General features: G+C 38.3%; 1 protein-coding gene and 1 pseudogene across 2 annotated transcripts in view; one reads left to right on the top strand and one right to left on the bottom strand.

Annotated features, from left to right (window-relative positions):
• Positions 1–3,781, top strand: part of SLC12A2 (solute carrier family 12 member 2) — a 98,289-nt gene extending 94,508 nt beyond the window's left edge. For both annotated transcript variants that reach the window (XM_069589505.1, XM_069589506.1), the window contains one exon: positions 921–3,781. In XM_069589505.1, the coding sequence (XP_069445606.1) occupies positions 921–1,056 (136 nt within the window). In that variant the 3' untranslated portion in view covers positions 1,057–3,781. The remainder of the gene's footprint in view (positions 1–920) is intronic.
• A 10,156-nt stretch (positions 3,782–13,937) lies between these two features.
• Positions 13,938–14,032, bottom strand: LOC138441898 (U6 spliceosomal RNA; annotated as a pseudogene).
• Between the last annotated feature and the right edge of the window lie 7,298 nt (positions 14,033–21,330).

Here is a 21,330-nt window from a genome sequence, read left to right as displayed (position 1 = left end):
AAGAGCCTCTTGATGAAAGTGAAAAAGGAGAGTGAAAAAGTTGGCTTAAAACTCAACATTCAAAAAACTAAGATCATGGCATCCAATCCCATCACTGCATGAGAAATAGATGGGGAAACAATGGTAACCGTGACAGATATCATTTTCTTGGGCTCCAAAATCACTGCAGACGGTGGCTGCAGCCATGAAATTAAAAGATGCTTGCTCTTTGGAAGAAAAGCTATGACTAACCTACACAGCATATTAAAAAGCAGACATTACTTTGCCGGCAAAGGTCCATATAGTCAAAGCTATGGTTTTTCCAGTAGTCATGTATGGATGTGAGTTTGGACCATAAAGAAGGCTGAGCACTGAAGAATTGATGCTTTTGAACTGTGGTGTTGGAGAAGACTCTTGAGAGTCCTTTGGACTGCAAGAAGATCAAATCAGTCCATCCTAAAGGAAATCAATCTGGAATATTCATTGGAAGGCCTGATGTTGAAGCTGAAACTCTGATACTTTGGCCACCTGATGCAAAGAACTGACTCATTAGAAAAGACCTTGGTACTGGGAAAGATTGAAGGTGGGAGGAGAAGGGGATGACAGGATGAGATGGTTGGATGGCATCCCTTGATTCAATGGATACAAGTTTGAGCAAGCTCCGGGAGTTGGTGAAGGACAAGGAAGCAGTACATGGGGTCACAAGGAGTCAGACACGACTGAGTGACTGGACAACAAAAATTTGCTGTTCTTAAGATATACTGTAAGAAATACTTTGTTCAAACTTGAAAAAAAATAGGAATATATGGTATAGTATAGTTGTTACAGTATATACTGTAATTATAGTAATTTTTAGTTACTATTACTGTGACTTATTGTTTTTATTATTTTATTCTTAGCTTAAATACATTGTTTAATTTCCTGTTGTTTTTTAATACCAGGAGTCTCCCAGTTGCAAGAAAAGGTGCTGTGTCTAGTGCTCTCTACATGGCATGGTTAGAAGCTCTATCCAAGGACCTGCCACCAATTCTCCTAGTCCGTGGGAATCATCAGAGTGTCCTTACCTTCTATTCTTAAGTGTTTTATCTGCACAGTGGACAGCCCTCCAGACGGTACTTCAGTGCCTAGTGAAGTAACTATCACTGAAATCTTCAACATCACAATGGCGAACTGTGACTTTTTTTCACTATTTCATTGATTTGAAAGCACACAGGGAAGTTGCTCCATTGATATATGTGTGGAGACTTCAGTTTTAGTCAATTCCGTATTTCAGTCTTAGTGAATGATGATTCCTTGTTGGACTGAAGCTTGTGAAAGTAAAGTTTTTCCTTTGCTACTTGAATAGCAATAAAAGTATGTTATTTTTTGATTGATGAAAGGAGTACAAAAAGCCTTTAGCCTTGAGGTGCCTTCTGAAATTAACCAAATTTCATCCATATATCCTCTTTTATAAATTTGTAGAATGTCAAACTTTGCCTTCCGCTATTTTTATTTCTAATCTTTCCCACCTTAAAATGGACACCGCTTTTCTTTTTCCATTGACCAATTAGTGTTGAGTACTGTATGTTTTCTATTACTTTTGTAAATATGTTTGTTAGCTATTAAAGGCGAGAATTAGGGCTAGTTAGTGAAAATGCAAGGGTAAAACTGAGAATCGAAAAGTGACCCCAAGGTTAGGTTTGCATTAGGATGTATAAATGTAGATCTAGGGGGAAAAAAGCCCAATAAACCTTTTTTTAAAAACCTCTAATTGGCTGTTATTTATATCTTTTTTGATTATTATTATTTGAATCCTTAGGGGAGGTTGAAGATTTATCCAGTACTTCTATACACCATCCTGAAAAATCACATATTGTCATTCTTTAAAGAAAATCTTTAAGACCATTTATATTTATTAGAAGAAAGATCTGTCCTAATTTAGAGTTTTCCTCAAATCTGAGGGACTTTTACAAAATGCTAAAAGATTTTCCTGGTTAAAATTAGACAAAGCATTGTCATTTAATAGAATATTTCAATAAATATATGGAATATCACTATATCATCCTTTTTTAAATCATTAAAATATTTAATGTTTCATCAAATGGTTAAATGGACCACTGGTTTCTTAGTGAAATGTTTTTAGGCTTAATTCATTCAACTGTCAAGTAAATAGTCTTAATTAATATACTCAGGTTTGAACAGATTATTCTGGACATTTAAATTTAATCCATTCTTAATACTTTAAAACTTCTGTGTTAAGAAAAACTGCCAGTTTGTGCTTTTGAAAAGTCTGTTTTGACATCATAGTCTACTAGTACAATTTGGACAGTGCATATGTACTGTTACTAAAAGCTTTATATGCAATTATTAATGTGAAGTTTTTTGTTTTTTATTCAAGGAAGGATTTCCTAGAAACATTTCAAGGGATTGTATGTCTACATATCTGTATGTGTGTGTGTATATATGTTTATGCATACACATATGCATATGTGTATTTATAATGACACAATGGTTTTTTGTATTTTAAAGTGTTAAGATTTATCATATTAAATTTTTTGTTTATGAGTTCACAGATTGAAAGACAGGTTTCATGGAGAACAAATGTGATCACTGGAAGGGCATGTAACTTCACACAGTTATCATTCGATTAGGAAATGGAGAATGTTTCACCTAAAGTACTCTTCAGTGTATTCACTGGTATAGGTTTCACTGGTGAAGAATTTATGTAGGTGTTCATGAATCTCGATAAAAATCTATAAAATTACTACTGTTGTTCAGTAGTGCAATATCTTTGCTGCATGAGTATGAACTAAGTTAATATCATAACAGAGATCTGATAGTAATTTTAAATTCAGAATGCTAAGAGAATGAGGTAATTGTTTTCCTAAAAACTTTTTCCTATGTTATAACTCACACCATTGTACCATTTTTTGGAGGTTTTGTACTGTTTAAGAGGAAAGACAGTAAAAATGTCAGATTCAGTAAACAATGTCATGTCTCAACTTTTTAAATGGATAATAGGGCATAACTGAGTGCTGCTATCTTGAAATGTGCACAGGTACACTTACTTTTTCTTTTTTTAAGTTTTTCCCATTCAGGAAAACCTCGTTGTGATCTGTACTGCAGGAACCAAATGTCATGCATCATACATATGTGTATAAAGTACATTAAATATATCTAAATATACATAATGGGGGAGGGTAATATTGTCTGTGAAATAACGTAAGAAGCTTTTCACTTAAAAGGAAATGCATTACTTTTACTTAACACTAGATACCAGGTCAAATTTTTCAAGGTTGTTTTTGTGCTTAAATTGTAACAATTAATTCCTAGAAATGTTAGCTAATGTTGAAGCTATTCTACTCTATTTCATTTATGCTGAATTTGATTATTTTAATGCCAAAAATTTTAAGTTCTAATCATTGGTGATAACATGGAAATAAACAGTTATGCAATGGCATATGACTGTTCATTATTTCTCTAGGTAAAAATTCAGTGGGTTTAAAGAATGGTGGTGTTAAGCTGATTATTAACAGTTAATTAAATCACATATTTATTTGTCACATTACTTCATTTGTATTTTAGGTTTCCTTTTACATTCTTTTTTTATGCTTTCTGACATTACATATTTTTAAAGACTATGGAAAAATAATTTAAAGATTTGAGCTCTGGTGGATGTTTACTAGTTTGAAAATGTAATATTTTGATAATACTGTACTATAACTGTCACACAAATGCTTTTCTAATGTTTTAACGTTGAGTATTGCAGTTGCTGCTTTGTACAGAGGTTACTGCAATAAAGGAAGTGGATTCATTAAAACAATTTAATGTCTATTTATTTTATCCATTTTATAAATCTATATCAACTCTGTGATTTTTACCTCATTTATACAACTTATTTCATGGATGTCTTGAGTTTTTTAAAATGGCTTTTACCCTAATATTCATTGTTTGGAAAAGTTGTTTGAAGTTGTTCACTATCCTTAAACCTTTGGAGTAATCACTAATTTTCTTGACAGATTGAGCTATATCAGACACAGCTCATTTTGATATTTTGTAAATCATTTAACTTTTCTAATTCTGCTTTATTTGTCTTTTGGTTAAATCATGTGTTTATGAGTGAAGAAAGTAGAAATGGATTCACAGTCCCTGAGTTTAATCTGATTCATTTCTTGCTAAGATTTTTGGCAAAGCTAATTTACAGTTTTACAAAGCATTTTCCGTTTACCATTTGAACATTACAGTAGGTGTATTATATGTGCAGGACAGCCGTTTCTTTCTCTTCTACTCTTGAGAAAGTAGCTTGGAGAATTGTAGCGAGTTTCCCAAGATCATGTGATAAATCAACAAAGGATACTGGTCTAGAACACAGTTCTTTCATCTTCACGCATATCACCATTATGCAGTCACTGCTGCCTGATCCATAACTTAGTTACTGGTTTAGAATGGTCATTTCCAAACTACTCATACTTACCTGCCCAGGAAGTTTGTGCTCAGGTAATACAAATTACAGTTACAAGTGTATACTGGCCACAGGCTACCTAATAGATCTGAAACAAATATAAGTGTCCATTGTATGATCTTTGCTTTTTGCTTATTCCTCATAAAGCTGCTATTCAAGTTTACTCACTTCTTTGTGGAATAGGAGGGAGGGTTAAGAGAGAATTAAAAGGCAGCTATGATTGTGACATTTACTATCAGAGCACCCAGTGGTTTTCAAAACAGGAATGTAATTAAGTCTTTGAGCCAGCAGAGTTTTTTGTTTTTATTTGGGGAATAAAAGATAAATGCTTTGATATGCATCAGCAGGATGCATATGTATGTATCAACAGGATGTTTATAGGATTAGAGGAAATAGATGATAGTTTGATGTTTAACTGTTTGGGTAAACAAGTAGTTAAAACATCAAAATAATGGTTTAAACAGCATAAGTCTTAGAATACACTCATCAGAAAGTACTGTTTAGCTAGTTCAGATAATAGGTACATAAAAGGTGTTCGTGGATTAACCAATCAGACATACTTTTTTGAGGGGGACTACTAAAATACCTGAAGAGCTCAGTCTCATTGCTTTTTATAGGGAAGCAATGGTCATAGACCTATTTTACCCATGGCATAGGAGTTTAAGGTAGGCTGTTAAATGGCAGCATTAAGGAGAACTGCAACCCATTTTTTCCCTGTTGGAACTATCACTGAATTTTGTGTTGGGCAAGGTTACTACTATTTCAGAGGAAAATGTGAATATGTCTGAATTTTTTGTCTTCTGCAGCCTTAACTTGTGGCTGTGGTCCTCAGATCAGGAGCTCATTCCCCCAAATAATAGTTTACACATATTCTTTGTTCCTCTTTTCTATCATATGAATGCCAGTTAGCAAGATATTCCATCCAAAACTAAAAATAAAAAAGAAATTTACTTTTCTGATCCATGTGAAATGCAAAAACAGACACCTCAGACTCAATACTTGTCAGAATTTCATTAGAATACTGCTAAATAAGCTTTGAAGGTCAAGAATTGTGGAGGTTTAATTCTAGAAACGTTAATTGAGTTTCTAGATAATTTCATATCCAGTTCCTATCTAATAACAGACAAACTTTAAAAGTAAGCAGGCAGCATATTTTGATTTATATATAGTACACATAAGGCATATAACAACTACTGCTATAAGGTATGATTGTATTTGCTCTTTTACATTCTAAATAAAATTAAGTCCCAAGTAAGCCATTTTGAAAGGAGGTCTTCACAATTTGAAAGGGAGCAAGTTTTAGGCATTTGTCTGTATGACCAATATAACACAGGTTACTTTTATTTCAAGCACACATTTTTGCTTAAGACATGAAAACTCCTTTGAGTTTCCTAGGAGTGTTACTAGTCAAGACGTTTAAAAGATGGCAATGACTATTTGGGAATTGGGGTGGAGAGAGGTAGGATGGAAAGTTACCCTCCAAGAAAGGTTCATGGATTGTGAAAGACTGCTTTTATGGCTGAAAGTCTTGCATTCACTCTTCCTTCTGGGAAACAGTGAACTGTGAAGAATGGAAGTTGGGTGGTTTTTTGTTTTTTTTTTCTGAATTTTAAAATCTGGTGGTTTTTTTTTTGTCTTTTTATTTATTTATTTATTTTTTACTTTATTTTACTTTACAATACTGTATTGGTTTTGCCATACATTGACATGAATCCACCACGGGTGTACATGTGTTAATAAGCATCTCCTATTAGTTACATGGTACTAAATTCAGAAGTGAAGTGAAGTCGCTCAGTCGTGTCCGACTCTTTGCAACCCCATGGACTGTAGCCTACGTGGCTCCATCCATGAGATTTTCCAGGCAAGAATACTGGAGTGGGTTGCCATTTCCTTCTCCAGGGGATCTTCCTGACCCAGGGATCGAACCCGGGTCTCCTGCATTCCAAGCAGATGCTTTACAGCCTGAGCCACCAGGGAAGCCCCGCTAAATTCAGAAGTATGACCTATCTCTTTCAGGAAGTCTTTTTCTATGGCTGTTCCATCAATAAAGATAATCCTTTGTTTACTGTCTATGCACCTGTGAGCTTAACGCTGTTGACGTAAACGTCACACGATGTTTTTCAGAGATTTGACAGTAGGGAATAACAGGTGTATTATTGTATTGAGAACAGTGGTTATCAAACTTCAGTGTGTATTGGAATCACCTTGAGCGTTTGTTAAAATATAATTGTTCCTGCCAGTCTCTGTTCTGAGTGAAATTCCTCCCCTTCACAAACACAGCTTTTCAGTATAACCCTCCCTTCTTTATGGTTCCCTTTATCCTTTACCCATGCCTATCGAGTTTCTTAGAGAGTACACTTATTTCCATCTCCCCTCAGCTGTGAATTCAGATAATGACCATTCTTCCACATTGCTGAGTGTTTTCTATCTGTTTTATCATCATCTTTAGTGGTAGGAATAGAACCCAAAACATACTAACAGAAAAAGCAGCCCAGGAAGACAACTGAGATGAGTCCCTGGACTCAAGTTTGTGTAATCAGGGACTCAGAACAGTGTCATCAGAATTCTGTCTACCTTTTCTTCTCTCTGGTTTGCCTCTCTAGGCTTGACTTGATTCTTCAGGTAAGACTGTCAGGGCATATTGTGCTCTATGGCTTCTGGGCAGTGGGGGAGGGCGGTGGGGGGGAATCAATCTCAGTAGTTCAATGACTGTAGTAAAAAAAAAAAAAAGGCAGGGGGGTTGCTGTGTTGGCAGCTAGTGCCCTTGGTTTCTTGGGTTTATGCAGTTGCTCAGAAAATTAAGGAAGGGCTGCTTCAGCTCTTTGATCTACACTGATGACTGGCTACTTCAGGTGCTAGTCTGCCCAAGTTCCAGAGGTGAACAGCTCTGTAGGCCAAACCCAAGCCACTGACACCTTGACTAGGCCCTCAAGCTTTGCAGCCAAATGCTCAATATCCACTCCATTCCTTGCTTTCCACCCTGCTCCCCACGTTCCACTCCCACCCCTACCTTCCACCCTCATCCCTGATCCATCCACTCCCCACCTTCTACCCTAGCCCAGCAGTCCCACAGCCATCCCAGCCTCAAACTTTCTGTTCACAGGGTATTTGGCAGAGGATTTCTGATTCCCTAGTTTGCAACAACTCTATTTGCACACCCCTCTTGTCCTTACTCCTCAGGCTAGTATCTCCAGAACCCCAGTCCCTGCCCACTCCAGGGGGCAAAATCCCCCAACCCAGAACAAGAACAAGTCTTTATTTCCCTTCCCCTTTCCCTGACAATGGGTCCTCGTGGCTTGTGGGAAAATGCAGAAAACCTGTTTTAGTAGGGTCCACATCACAGAAGAGTCTGCTTTTCCCACAATATCAAGAAATAGAATAGCCATTTAGAATGGTAACAGAATCTTCCCTCACCAAAACGGAGTACTATACTTTTTCTAATCGAAATAAGTTTGGTTGATTTTTCCAACTATGTTGCACTAAATTCTCAGCAGATCACTCTGTTACCCTTGAACCATGCCCAGACAATGGTAAGCCCCCCAAAGTTTTAAAAAGTGTAACGCAGAATTAACTTCTCTAGAAGACATCCATTACCTCTGGGCTACAGTAGGGGAGCCATTGGGCACTGGTAGTATCAGATGGAAGGTCGTTAAAATAGTTCTAAAGAGAGATGTCAGGGATGAAGGGGGATTGAATCAAGTTGAGTAGCAGGAAGAATTTAAAAGAGTTTAGATTCAGAAACCATATCGAGAAAGAATTAAAGGCAATAGGATTGTAATGAGGTTAGGTGGAGAGACTGGGGGATGAGATGACAAAAACATCTGGCTTGGGTGGATCTGATATTGAAACAGGAAGCTGAGCAAGTTTGGGGAAAGGTATGCATGTGGCAGGAGAATAAAGGGGTTGTTTAGAACATGAGTTAAAGATAAGATTCAGGCTCTGGAACCCAACATGACAATTAGGTATTTATCCACTGAAATAATTAACCAAAAAAATCACTGAGACTAGAACCTTTAGAAGCAACAGGTAAATTATGTTGGTTTTGTTTCACAGTTACAGTTTGCTTAGGTTTTCTATTTCTTGCTGTGTCAATTTTAATAATCCTTCATTAAATGTTAATTCCTTTGTATTGAAATTTATTAGCAATTGGAGCATGATTTTATAATTTCAAACTCTATTCACTTTATATATTCCTTTCCTTTTTATATATTTTCTCAAGTGTTGATTGGATTTGTTTCTGATCCTTAGAAGAAACACACTTGGACTTACTTATCACCTTCATTAATTTTCACAGGTGTCATGGCTGAAGAAACAAAAAGAGAAACAATGCTCTCTACATTTAATTCTCTCCTTCCTAAATCACATGGAATATGAGGTCTTTTTTTCTCTTAATCCCAGAAAAGTACACTCTAAGATATAAATCTATGGAAATATTCATTACTTTCCAAAAGGTATCACTATCTTGCAAATAGCAATATGGAGATAAAGGAAAAGCCACACTCCTATCTCCAACATGCTTAACTATTTCAAAACATCAAAGATACTCTTCTATTTCTAAAACCATGGCACAGAACTAGCTCCTTGGCAGAAAGCTCCACATTAGCTCAGGCTACACAGAGAGAGAGCTGACATGTTCTGTTGGATGAACTTGTTATACTGGAATAGCTGATAAACAAGAGCTATCTCTTGAACTTAAAAAAATAAATACAGTCACCAGTATAGTACAGTGAAAGGAACATTATTTTCTGGTCACTACAAGAGGCCATATTTTTTTTTCAGGGAAGTTGAGTATAGATATACTGGAAGGTTGTCGTTTGAGAAGAAATCAAAATGTAGACGTGGCTTTCCAGAGAAACTGACCCTGACCCCCATTCGTGTCCTGACTCTGTTATTTACTGTGATCACAGCCCCTCTAAAGTCTTGCTCTTTAACTCTACTATGAGGATAATACTGTCCACTTCAGAGAGGGGTTATGAGATTTAAATAAATTATGTAAACAGGTGGCGTATGAACAGTGTTCAGTTGATATAAGCTCTTTCTCCCTCATTTCTCCTAAATTAGAAATAAAATGATTCTCAGTTAATCACAGCACCATAAGTGACTATTTCTTGCTCATCCCCTAGCACAATCCATCACCTGATCTTATTGATGTTTTCTTTCTAAACAACTCAAATCTCTATCTCTGTTCAACCAATAGATTTGCTCTGACTTCGGTTCTGCTTTCCAACACTGGGAGCCAGACAATGTTAAGCTTGCTCTAACGCTAACATGATGAGAAGAAACCATTTAAGATTATAAAGCCAGGGCAGAGAAGTAATTCCCACACCTGGTGGAGGTGTACTTCCTTGGATATTGATGTGGGCCAAGTTTGGGGGCTCCTCTCTACTGAAGGTTCTCTTCCTCCATATCCTCTGAACATGTGGGATACATTCCTGAGGAACTAAGGGGCCACCTTAGAGCTGCATTCATTGACTCTGTATCTTTTGCACTGTTTCTGTGCTAATTCTTCAGCAAACCCAAGCAAAGCCCACTTAAAACTAAGTCCAAATCTTTATTCTCTTCTAGTCCTCTAATTTAGACCCAAACTTTGTGGACTGACCAAAAAGATCATATAAAAAGATCATATAGTTCTCACTTGTCTCTTTGCCTCCCATATTAATTACATCATTCTGAAAATGAACCTCTCTTTAGGATCTGTCCAGTGGGAGCTATCTATTCCCACCAGACTAACCCATCTGCACAGGGCTTTTGTTTCATTGCAGTTGGAACATTCCAATTTAACTGCCTGGTCAGTCCTTGACCTTACTCAACATGAAGCTCAGAATCATCTGCTATGGGAAGTTTTCTGATTCCATAAGGCTGCATTAGAGGTCCCTCCTCTGCTCTGCCCCTCTATGCTAATCCACTTGCCCCTGCCATAGCCTCATTGCCTGCACTGGAGTTGCTTTCTTTGCTCTGTGTTTTTCACACCAGTGTGGAAGTGCCCTGACTGCAGTGACCTTATGCAGGGCTTACAATTTAATGGGCACTTAAGGTCCATATAGTCAAGGCTATGGTTTTTCCAGTGGTCATGTATGGATGTGAGAGTTGGACTGTGAAGAAAGCTGAACGCCAGAGGATTGATGCTTTTGAACTGTGGTGTTGGAGAAGACTCTTGAGAGTCCCTTGGACTGCAAGGAGATGCAACCAGTCAATCCTAAAGGAGATCAGTCCTGGGTGTTCACTGGAGGGACTGATGCTGAAGCTGAAACTCCAATACTGTGGCCACCTCATGCGAAGAGCTGACTCATTGGAAAAGACTCTGATGCTGGGAGGGATTAGGGGAAGGAGGAGAAGGGGACGACAGAGGATGAGATGGCTAGATGGCATCACCGACTCAATGGACATGAGTTTGAGTGAACTCCGGGAGTTGGTGATGGACAGGGAGGCCTGGCATGCTGCGATTCATGGGGTCACAAAGAGTCGGAGACAACTGAGCGACTGAACTGAACTGAAGATGCTGAATGTCTGATTAAATGAAGTGAATGATGAGCAAGAGAACTGATTTGTTTTTTATCTTATGAACCCTATGGACCATGTAATTTGTTTTCCATTTAACCTTGACTGATAGGTGAAGTACTATTAGGAATATATGGTGGGTATTCTAAGTTTTAGGGATTTTCACATCCTTTCTCTCTCCCACTTTACTTCATTCTGACTTATGCACTGATACTATGGTATCAGTACATTTTGGAACTAAATGAGAGTGCTGAAATATTTAAAAAATTAACAAATTTGTTCATCATTGTGAAAAAGCATCTGCCATCAATGCCTTATCTTGTCAAGTATCTAAAGACCAAGTATCTCCCAAACCCATGCTCTTATACAAACTTTATGAATGAGAAAACGTTATGTAAACATTACAGATGATTCTTCCCAACTGGAAAAATTTTGCCCTTTATAACACAGCTTAAAAGACAGCTTCTTTGTGAAACTCCTCTGACATCCCATTGCCAAACCACTGCAGCCATTCCATCTTTTTTCTTGGCCCATGGCATTGTTATATATTTGATTTCTCAATTAGATTGAGTACCTGATGTAATCAGTTTGTTATCTCCAGTGGCTTATCTTAGTTGTGAGCAGATAGAAGGTTTTAATACAGGATTTTTGAATGAAATAATTAATGAAAAAATTATATAAAGGGGAAGTCTGCTGACAACAGGAGAATGGATGAAGTTATAGGCACAGAACTTTGTTAGGACCAGAGCTTTCTGAAATGGTGATTTGGTTTAGCAGTAACAACTACAACTACTGGTAACAACTACATAGTAATGATATGCATAAGATGTTTCTTATATGTTTAAATTCTTGAGGCCAAACCTACAATAACCACTCTTTCATGTCAGTAACTTGGTCTCCTTCATGCTAATCACTAGGATATAATTATTTGAAGAAGGGGTCATTTAATAAGTGGTTATTGGTTATTATATCTGTAATACTTTGGCTTCCCTGATGGCTCAGCAGTAAAGAACTCACCTGCAATGCAGCAGACATAGGTTCCATCCCTGAGTCAGGAACGTACCCTTGGAGAAGGAAATGGGAACCCACTGCAGTATTCTTACCTGGGAAATCCCAAGGACAGAGAAGCCTGGAAGGCTACAGTCCATGGTGCACAAAAGAGTTGGACATGACTTAGCAACTAAACAACAACAAATATAAATAAGAAGACTCATGAACAAGGGGAGGAAGCAGAGAACAGCAAGGGAGGATGCTTGTGGCTGGGGAGCTGGGCAAAGGCACCCTCCTTAAAAGTATTTTTAAAATGTCAATCCCAGGTGATATAACTCCCAAACTCTGTGTGAGAAGCCAGTTTGGGGGTCAGCGTGGTAGGGGCAGCCCTGGGCTCCAGCCCACCCTGATTGAGGGTGATAGGGTTGGGGTGAAAAGCTCAAGTTGAGAAGCAAAAGGTGCCAGTGTTTAGTTAGGTGCCAAAGTATTTGCTTAAGAAATCGGTCACCTCCTTGGCCAAGCCCAGACACCGGCTGTTATCTTAACTGCCCTTTAAACGTTTCCCGGTGGCTTTTGTTCTTTGAGGATTACTGAACATTTCGGTCCCACAGGTGCCCGCTGTTTTGAGAAAACTGTGTCCCAAAATACACAAATGGAAGCAGATCCTCATTTGTTGTTAAACCTGTAGTCTTTCCAGAGGTTCTTTTCTAAGACGTAAAACAGAGGGCTGACATAATCCCAGGATCCTAAATGAAGGGGATTTTCCTGCTTAACCTGGGTCACACCAAACTCAGGTGCAAACCAACTGAAGAAACCTTGACTCTGCCCGCCTGCCTTCCTCTCCTTGTTCCATCCTTCCTCTCTTCTGGTCCCCTCTCGTCCAGGCAATACAACTGTCATCGTGACAGGTCTTACCTTTTGGCAGCGCTCCAACTTCACCATTATTTGGTGGGGAGTGTCTTGGGAAAAAAATAATGTAACTTGAACGTATTTTCTATTAATAGTTTTAAAAAGATCTTCCATCCTTATTTTGACTTCAGTGTTATCAAACTCCAATTAGAGAGAACCGAAAACTGGCTAGGATCTCGTCAGCTCTCTGGTGTTCAGGGGCGAAGCAAGGTGGATCACCCCTAGCCGCGAAGCAACCCCCTCCCACCAGGCAACGCGCGCCTCTCCCTCACGTGGAGACCCCGCCCCAGAAGGCAACGCGCGCCTCTCCCTCACGTGGAGACCCCGCCCCAGAAGGCAACGCGCGCCTCTCCCTCAGGTGGAGACCCCGCCCCAGAAGGCAACGCGCGCCTCTCCCTCAGGTGGAGACCCCGCCCCCCTGGGCAATTGGTGCCTAACTCGTCTCACTTGGAGACCCTGTCTCACAAGGCAGCGAGCACCTATCCCCAAGGCGGAAGTTATATTTGAGCGGTGCGTGCCTTGCCCGCTAGAGGGTGTGTGAAACTGCAGAATGTGTTTTCCCTGACAGAGGCTCCCTCGTGTGGCTCCTGCCGACAATGACGGCTGTGACTTAAATGTTTACTTCATTCTCTTTAGAGAAGGGAAGAAGTCTTGGATCTTGCCCTCAGGAGCGGAGATGATGCTCCTTTTTTTTTTTTTTTTTTAATTTTTAAAGCACATTTTTTTCTCCCTCAGAATAGAAAACTTTGTTTTTTTTAGACTAACGTGGACTCTGGCGGAGTAATTGAACTGCCTGGGAAACAATTTGGGGTAGAGTTATTGCAGGATACTCCAACGCTGCTCTTGTCACATAGATGAGAGAAAGGAGTCGCCGAGACATCTAAATACCCACTAGATTTAAGGCATTTTATGTCCTTAGTTAATCTTAGAGTATCTCAAGTAGGAATTACCATTCCCACTTTTATAATTGAAGTATAGTTGATTTACAATTTTAGTTTCAGGTGTACAGCGTTGTGATTAAGTATTTTTACAGATTATACTCCCATTAAAAGTTATTCCAAGATAATGGCTACAATTCCCTGTGCTGTACAATATATCCTTGTTGCTTATCTATTTTCCAAATAAAAGAATGTGTTTTCCTGACATCCTTGCACAGGGGCCATGCTAACCTCTGCTTTGGTCCAGTTTTAGTATATGTGCTACCAATGTTAGCACTGTCATCCCTTTTTTATAGAAGAGGAAACAAGTTATTAGAGGTCCAGGGTCTCAAACTGGTATAATGGGGGAGGCGGGGGGTTTGTCCAAGAACTTTGTCCAGAGCTAAGTCCAGAGCTTTGCAGTAATGAGACCACCTACAAAAAGATAAAATTTTATATTCAATTTCCTCTCCCTAGAGATGTTACATTCCACAGAAATTTCCTTATGTTTCAAATCCAATAACTTCACATCTGAGTATGTCACTTTTGGCTTTTGTAAAGTGTGCTACATTTGCACATTTAGTCTCAAGAATAGTTATCAAATTTTTTAAAATTTGTTTTACTGATGTATAATTGACAACTAAAATTGCAAGATATTTCAAGTGTACTAGATTGTGATGATATAATAAACACTGTGAAGGAATTCTCCCTGACTAGTTAATTGTGCTGTGCTGTCTGTGCTTACTCACTCAGTCATGTCCCACTCTTTGCAACCCCATGGACTGTAGCCCACCAGGCTCCTCTGTCCATGAGGAGTCTCCAGGCAAGAATACTGGAGTGAGTTGCCGTGCCCTCCTCCAGGGCATATTCTCAACTCAGGGATCAAACCCAGGTCTCCCGCTTGCTCTTTACCATCTGAGCCAACAAGGAAGCCCATAGTTAACTAATACATCTGTTATTAATAGTATTAGTATTACTGAGAGTTAACTTATAAAATGAGACTGAGGAAGATGAAGTGGTATGCTTAAAGTTATTACAATTAGCAAATAAATTTCTTTCTCAAGTCTAGTGATGTGAAAGTCATTTTGGTTCTCATAGCAGGCTGTCTTCTTTTAGAGTAGATCTTTTTTTTTTTTTCTTTTTTAGTGTATCAAATAAGAGGATCACCAAGTTCCCTTCTAGCCCTCCAGTTCTGAAGGTTCTGATCATTAAGGGCTTTCATGTCTTGTCTCCCCTTGTCTTCAGTGCTCTGGTCTGGTGATGTTAAGGCCATAGAGGGGTTTAATGATTTACTCTTGCTCACACAAGTGGTCTCTGCACCACCCAAGCCTGGCATGCAGGCTCCCTGGCTTGTAGCCTTGCACTGTGGAGTAGGCATTAGCATTTGGCCTCACTCTGCCCCTTTTCTTTGATAAAAGTTTATAATTTCCTTCTTATCTTGTTTTGGTGGGACTAACCCACCTGAGGCTTTTGGGTTGGACACCTGACTCTGGCCTACCTAATCAAAGTGTTAGTTACAAAAACAAGCTTATGGTTGAAATTGGGCCAAGGATAGGCAGCCATAGGGTTTGCTAACCCCTTGGGGAAAAAGTGTGCTTTTCACCTGCGCTTAAAAAAGGAGTTTTTATGGACTGGATGCCTATGCCTCCCCCAAATTTCATATGATGAAGTGCTAACTTCTAATGTGTTTGGAGATTGGGCCTTTTGGAATGTAACTAAGTTTAAAGGAGATGGACCTCAAATCTTGTAGGATTGGAGTCCTTATGAGAAGAGGAAGAGACATCAGAATGTGTTCTTCTCCAAACCCCCAACATATGCACACACCAAGGAAAGGCCATGGGAGGACCCTGGAAGGAAGTGACCATCTGTAAGTTAGGGAGAGAGTCCTTGCTTGGAACTGAATCCTGTCTGTCGAAGCTTTTCTCTTTGACTTCCCAACTTCTAGAACCATGAGAAAAAATTTTTGTGTTTAAGCCACCCAGCCCATGGCGTTTTGTTATGGCAGACTGAACTGGGAAAGGAAGTGGCAAAAGCCTAGCTGGGAGCCACTGGTCATCATTTCTGCTGCCAAGAAAGGAAGCCGACAGGTGGAGAAAGAGCTGTGAATGGGTGACAGTGGGTCTGGACCCTAGCTACTATTTTTGTTTAAACAGCTACAATGAGACATAATTCAAATACCATAAATTCACCCATTTAGAGTATATAATTCAGTGTACACTGAGAGATATGTACATCCATCACCCGAGTCAATTTTAGGATATTCTCATCACCTCAGAAAGAAACCCTATCCCCTTTAGTTATCACTCCCCTTTCTCCCCTTCTCTCCAGTCCTAAGCAAACATGCTTAGCAACCATCTTTCTGTCTCTACAGAAATGCCTATTCTGGTTATTTCATATATATGGGATCATATAATTAATACATGGCATTCTATGTCTTCTCACTCAGCCTAATGTTTTCAAGGTTAATTCATATTATGGCATGTATTATTTCTTTCTATGGTGAAACAATATTCCATTGTACACAAAAACCACGCTGATAGACATTTGAGTTGTTCTCACTTTTGCTTATTATTAACTACACTTCTATAAAATTCATGTACATGTTTGAGGTAGATGTATGCCTTTATTTATTTTGAATATATATATCATGGGGTGGAACTTCTGGATCATATGATAACTCTGTTTAATTGAATAACTGCCAAACTGTTTTCCAAAGTGGCCACACTGCTTTACATTCTCACCAGCAGTGAGTGTTCTCATTTCTTTGCCGACAGTTACTATTATTTGATATTTAAATTCTAGCCATACTAGTGGGTGTGAAGAAATATCTTATTGTGGTTTTGATTTGCGTTTCTCTGGTGAATAATGATGTCAAGCATCTTTCCTTGTGTTTATTGGTCACTTTCTTGGAGAAATATCTGCTTAGATCCTTTGCCCATTTTTAAATCAAGATATTTGTCTTTTTATTATTGAGTTGTAAGAGTGTTTATCGCATCACTAATTCAATGGACATGAATTTGAGCAAACTCCAGGAGACAGTGGAGGACAGAGGGGTCTGACATGCTGCAGTCCACGGGGTCACAGAGTCAGGCACAACTTAGTGGCTAAACAACAAAAAAGAGTGTTTATATATATCAGATACAAGTCCCTTATCCGATATAATAATGATAATGAAAAATTTGAAATATTGCAAGTTACCAAATTATAGCACAGAGTCCCAAAGTGAGCAAATGCTGTTAGAAAAATGGCACCAATAGACTTGCTCAATTCAGTGTTGCCATAAACCTTCAATTTGTCCAGAATCTGCGAAGTGCAATGAGGTGGAGCGCAGTATGACAAAGTATGCGTGTATTTGAAATTCAGTACATTTTTGCCTACTGAGCCAATATATTTTTGTTAATCTTAATCCTGCTTATACTTTAAGTACTTGGAACTGAAAGAGTGCTAACCAATATTTTTCTCTAGACTACACCATAACTGGCTTCCCCAAAGACTGAGATTTAGAAATATATCTTAGTGTTTACAAAGCTATCACATGGTCTTATTTGATCCTTGCTCACCTTGCTGCTACTGCTGCTGCTAAGTCACTTCAGTCGTGTCCGACTCTGTGCGACCCCATAGACGGTGTGAAAGTGGGTATTTTCAGCTACATCTTAAAGGTGAAGAAACTTGAGGCTTGAGAGGCTACATGACCCAGGCTTTGACTTCATAAGGGGCATATCTGGAACAGAACGCAGGTCTTCTGATCCCTAGTTCAACCCCCTTCATATAGTGTTGTCCTGAGAAGCTCACTGGGCTTCACAGATGTACTGTCCTGATGAGCCTGCGAGAAGCATGTGCAGGACAAAGAAATATTGCCCCAAACAATGACATAGAAGCAGGGTCTCAGAGAATGGGTCATGACTGAGTTAAAAACCAAGAGACTAAATTCTAGTGCCTACTCTAAGGGAAAACCACAGAAACTTTTTTTAAAGTCATAATTCTAAACAAGTAAAACCTCACACCTCTGCCCCCCACCAAATGGTTTGGGATATTTGTGGTAGATAATTTACACTATCTTAGGAACTATACAAACTCTTTAAACTGCAAGGCCAACATCTAAGGAGGCCAATTTGGCATTGATTTTTAAAATAAACATAATTATAATGAGAGTTGAAGCAAAGGAAAGTAGAGTGTGTGCTGTACTTGGCATGTATCTAAACACTCAGTTAGGGCCAGTGAGGAAGGTCCATTACTTGGCGTGAGTGCTGAAAAATTTTTTTGTAATTGCTCTCCGCTGTAGGTCACTATGTTTTTATTTAAAAATTGTTTCAACCACATTTTCACATTTCAGTAGGGTGCTGACAAACATAATTGTGCACATTAATAGTGTCAACTTAAAAGGAAGAATGGTTACAAAATTCTCCATCTTTCTCCAAACTGAGTCAAATTCAAATAGCTCCACTTAAAAGATAAATGCATTTCTTTTTCATTCTTATTCATCTGTGCATGATAGACAGTGATGGAGAGTGAATAGTCAGTGCCAGCAGTACTCTGTTTTAGTCATGAAATCGCCTGTTAAGGGCACAGTTCTCAACTGGAATGCAAGTTTCCTTGTGACTCAACTGAAGGAGGAGTGGTAGTGATGGAGGTGGAGGGCTGTAATCTGTTTTATAGTAATTTGTAGTAGGGAGGGGTTAGGAAATTTCTCATTCATTAACATCCTCTGCTCTTACAACTAAAAGCATTTTCTAATGACTCCATGTCTATTTGAGAACCAAAAATCCTATTTAGATTATGAATTATTGCATATGAAGATTATAAAATGGAAAGCTTTTTGTATTATTTAGAAATATGTGCACATACATATTAATTTATGAACCGTTTATGATGACAGCAGAGATAAAAATGTTAGACCCAAGTTGAAAGCCAAGCTGGTGTTCAGAGGGGCTATCTGCTAAGAGGTCCAGAGATCAAAGCAGAAAGTTGAGAAAGGAAAAATAGCCCACTCTTTGTCCATGAGCTGGCAAATATGGTAAACATACCTTACCATCACCAATCTATGTCACACCGACACTTAACTAAGTGGGTAGAAAGCTTCCAGGAAGGCCGCCAGACTGAAGTGCTTTCTCACAGCTTGCTGTCATCTGAAAGTTCTGTGGAGGACAGCTCTACTGCTGGGTGTAGGTCAGAACAGCTCAGACCCAAGTTACCGGCACTGGGGAATTCCATTCTTCACTGGTTGTTAGGAGAGGCAGCCAGCCCCTCTCTCCTCCCTCCTCCAGAGCAATAGTTGGTCTCCCTTTCCATTTCTATCGTCCTTCTGTCTTATGGAGACCCGGGTTCAACCCCTGGGTCGGGAAGATCCCCTGGAGAAGGAAATGGCAACCCACTCCAGTACTCTTGCCTGGAGAATCCCATGGAGGGAGGAGCCTGGTGGGCTACAGTCCCATGGGGTTGCAAAGAGTCGGACAAGACTGAGGGAATTCACTTCACTTCACTTCACTTCTGTCTTATGGGGCTGGGCAAAGAACCAGAAAGCAGTGTCTGTCTTTATTTTCCTTAGGCCATCCTCCTTTTTCTCCAGCCATACACTGAAGACTAAGCTCCTTATCTTCTCCTTGCCTCAGGACAGACAGTTCTTGCTCAAAATTGATTCTCACTGGATTTTGTTAAATTGAATTAAGCCTGCAATCTGTTTTATTTCTTTTGTGGCTCTATTTACTTTACCTCAACAGTAATGACAATGCAGGGTGGTTTTGTAGTAGTTCTTTCTACTGAAGCGTCCACCTCTGTTTTTTGCTTTTGAAGATCAAGAAGTTATTTCTTGCCTCTTCTAGCCGAGGCCCTAAGTGTCTATTTGGCCATTGAGAAATATTCAATTCAAGTAGAAGTGGCTGTTTTCTAGAAAGATCACAAAAGGCTGAGCCAATATAAAGATCTCTCAAGAAATTTTAAATATCTGTTTATAACAAGAAAGGAAATGCAAATATTTATCCAGGAAAAATGTTCCTTCCAGTGCAAATTCCCAGTGCAAATTCAAAGAAATACAAATTAAAGCAAGTTTGAAGTGCCATTTACAACTACTTAAATTAAGAAATATCTGAACATGATAGTCAAATATGCTAATGTGTTTGTAGTGAGTCAGATTTATTTTTACAACTGTCTTGGAAAACTATATGACAATATTAGTCAACATCTACCAATAGGATCTTAGTGAGCACAACTCTACAGTGGAAATGGTGGCCCTGAACATAAAAATGTTTATCTTGTAAACTTTGCTGCTGGCTTTTTTTCTTTTTTTCTCTGAAAGCATAATGGAAAAGAAATTAAAAACTGTATATGAAGATGCTGAGAACTTCTATTGCTAGTAGTATTACAGATTTGGTTACCTGAAAATCTTCTCACTATAGACATCTTGAAATGATAGGTAAAATATAATAAATCTAAGTTAAAATAAATGAATTAGAGTTACATGTATCATGACTAAATTTCAAAACCACAATACTAACAGAAAGGTTCAATGAAAAGTATGATGATATTTAGGAAAAAAATTTTAAAGCTAAATAATATTGCATACTGCTTTTGATGCATACATCTATTTTTAAAAGTGTACATTCAGCTAGGAATAATATTAAATTCACATTACTGATCATATTTTGGAGGGACCTGGGAGTTTTTTTTATCAAGAATGGGGCTGTTACCACATCTTTAAATTTTCTTTTTCTTAAAAGCAAAAGATCTCAAACAATGTCAAAAATTTAAGATTTGACAGAGGAACATTCATGCTGGAAATGTTTTATAATAAAAAAATAGATGTTCACTCCAATATTTTAACAATTATAAACATTCTAAGGGTTCAACAAATTTTGGAATTATCAGATAAATCATACCATTTGAATTTTACACATTATTTTGTCATTAAAAATGAACACTGGTTAGGCACATGACGTAATCAGATTAAACCCAGGTAGTTTTGTAAAACAGATTCCTTGGAGAAAGTCATTTGAAGGAATATCACTCTGAAATCTAATAAATTTTTACAGAATCAATCTAATTCTCTTCTAAGAGCTCTCAAGACTTTATTAGGAGCTCCCTCATTCTGAAAGCACAGTAAAAACTTTTAAGATTATTTTTCTGAATATCTTATTTTTACTATCTCAGAGGCTAGTTAGCTACCTGGGAAGACTTTATTCCCCCTTTCTCCATATGTTTAACTTGATTCCAAGACCAGTTCTACAGACTATATTTTCATCCCTTCTTTCTCAGATTCGGAATTTTTTTCTATTGCTAGTAACTCAGCCCTTTCCAATATAAACCACTCAAACATGTTTCAAAGCCTTTCATTCTTCCTTATTCATTGTCTCAACTTTGCAAATTTAAAGGTCCTAGAACTGAACTGGCAAAGAAGAAATTTTTAGCCAGTGGAGGGAAGGGAGTGGCCTTACATACATTGCATTAATAATTTATTTTTCCTGCTAGTTAAAGCAAGTGAAACATTTGTATCTATTGTTAAGCAAAGAAACTTACCCTATAAAATTCATGTTTACTATAACAACTATTGATTCAAACTGAAATGGTCCCTATTTCAACAAATAAGGTGGGCTAGGTATTTAA

This window comes from Ovis canadensis, chromosome 5, assembly GCF_042477335.2.
Source record: "Ovis canadensis isolate MfBH-ARS-UI-01 breed Bighorn chromosome 5, ARS-UI_OviCan_v2, whole genome shotgun sequence".
Classification (NCBI taxonomy): domain Eukaryota; kingdom Metazoa; phylum Chordata; class Mammalia; order Artiodactyla; family Bovidae; genus Ovis; species Ovis canadensis.
This window is presented reverse-complemented; position numbering and strand designations above follow the sequence as displayed.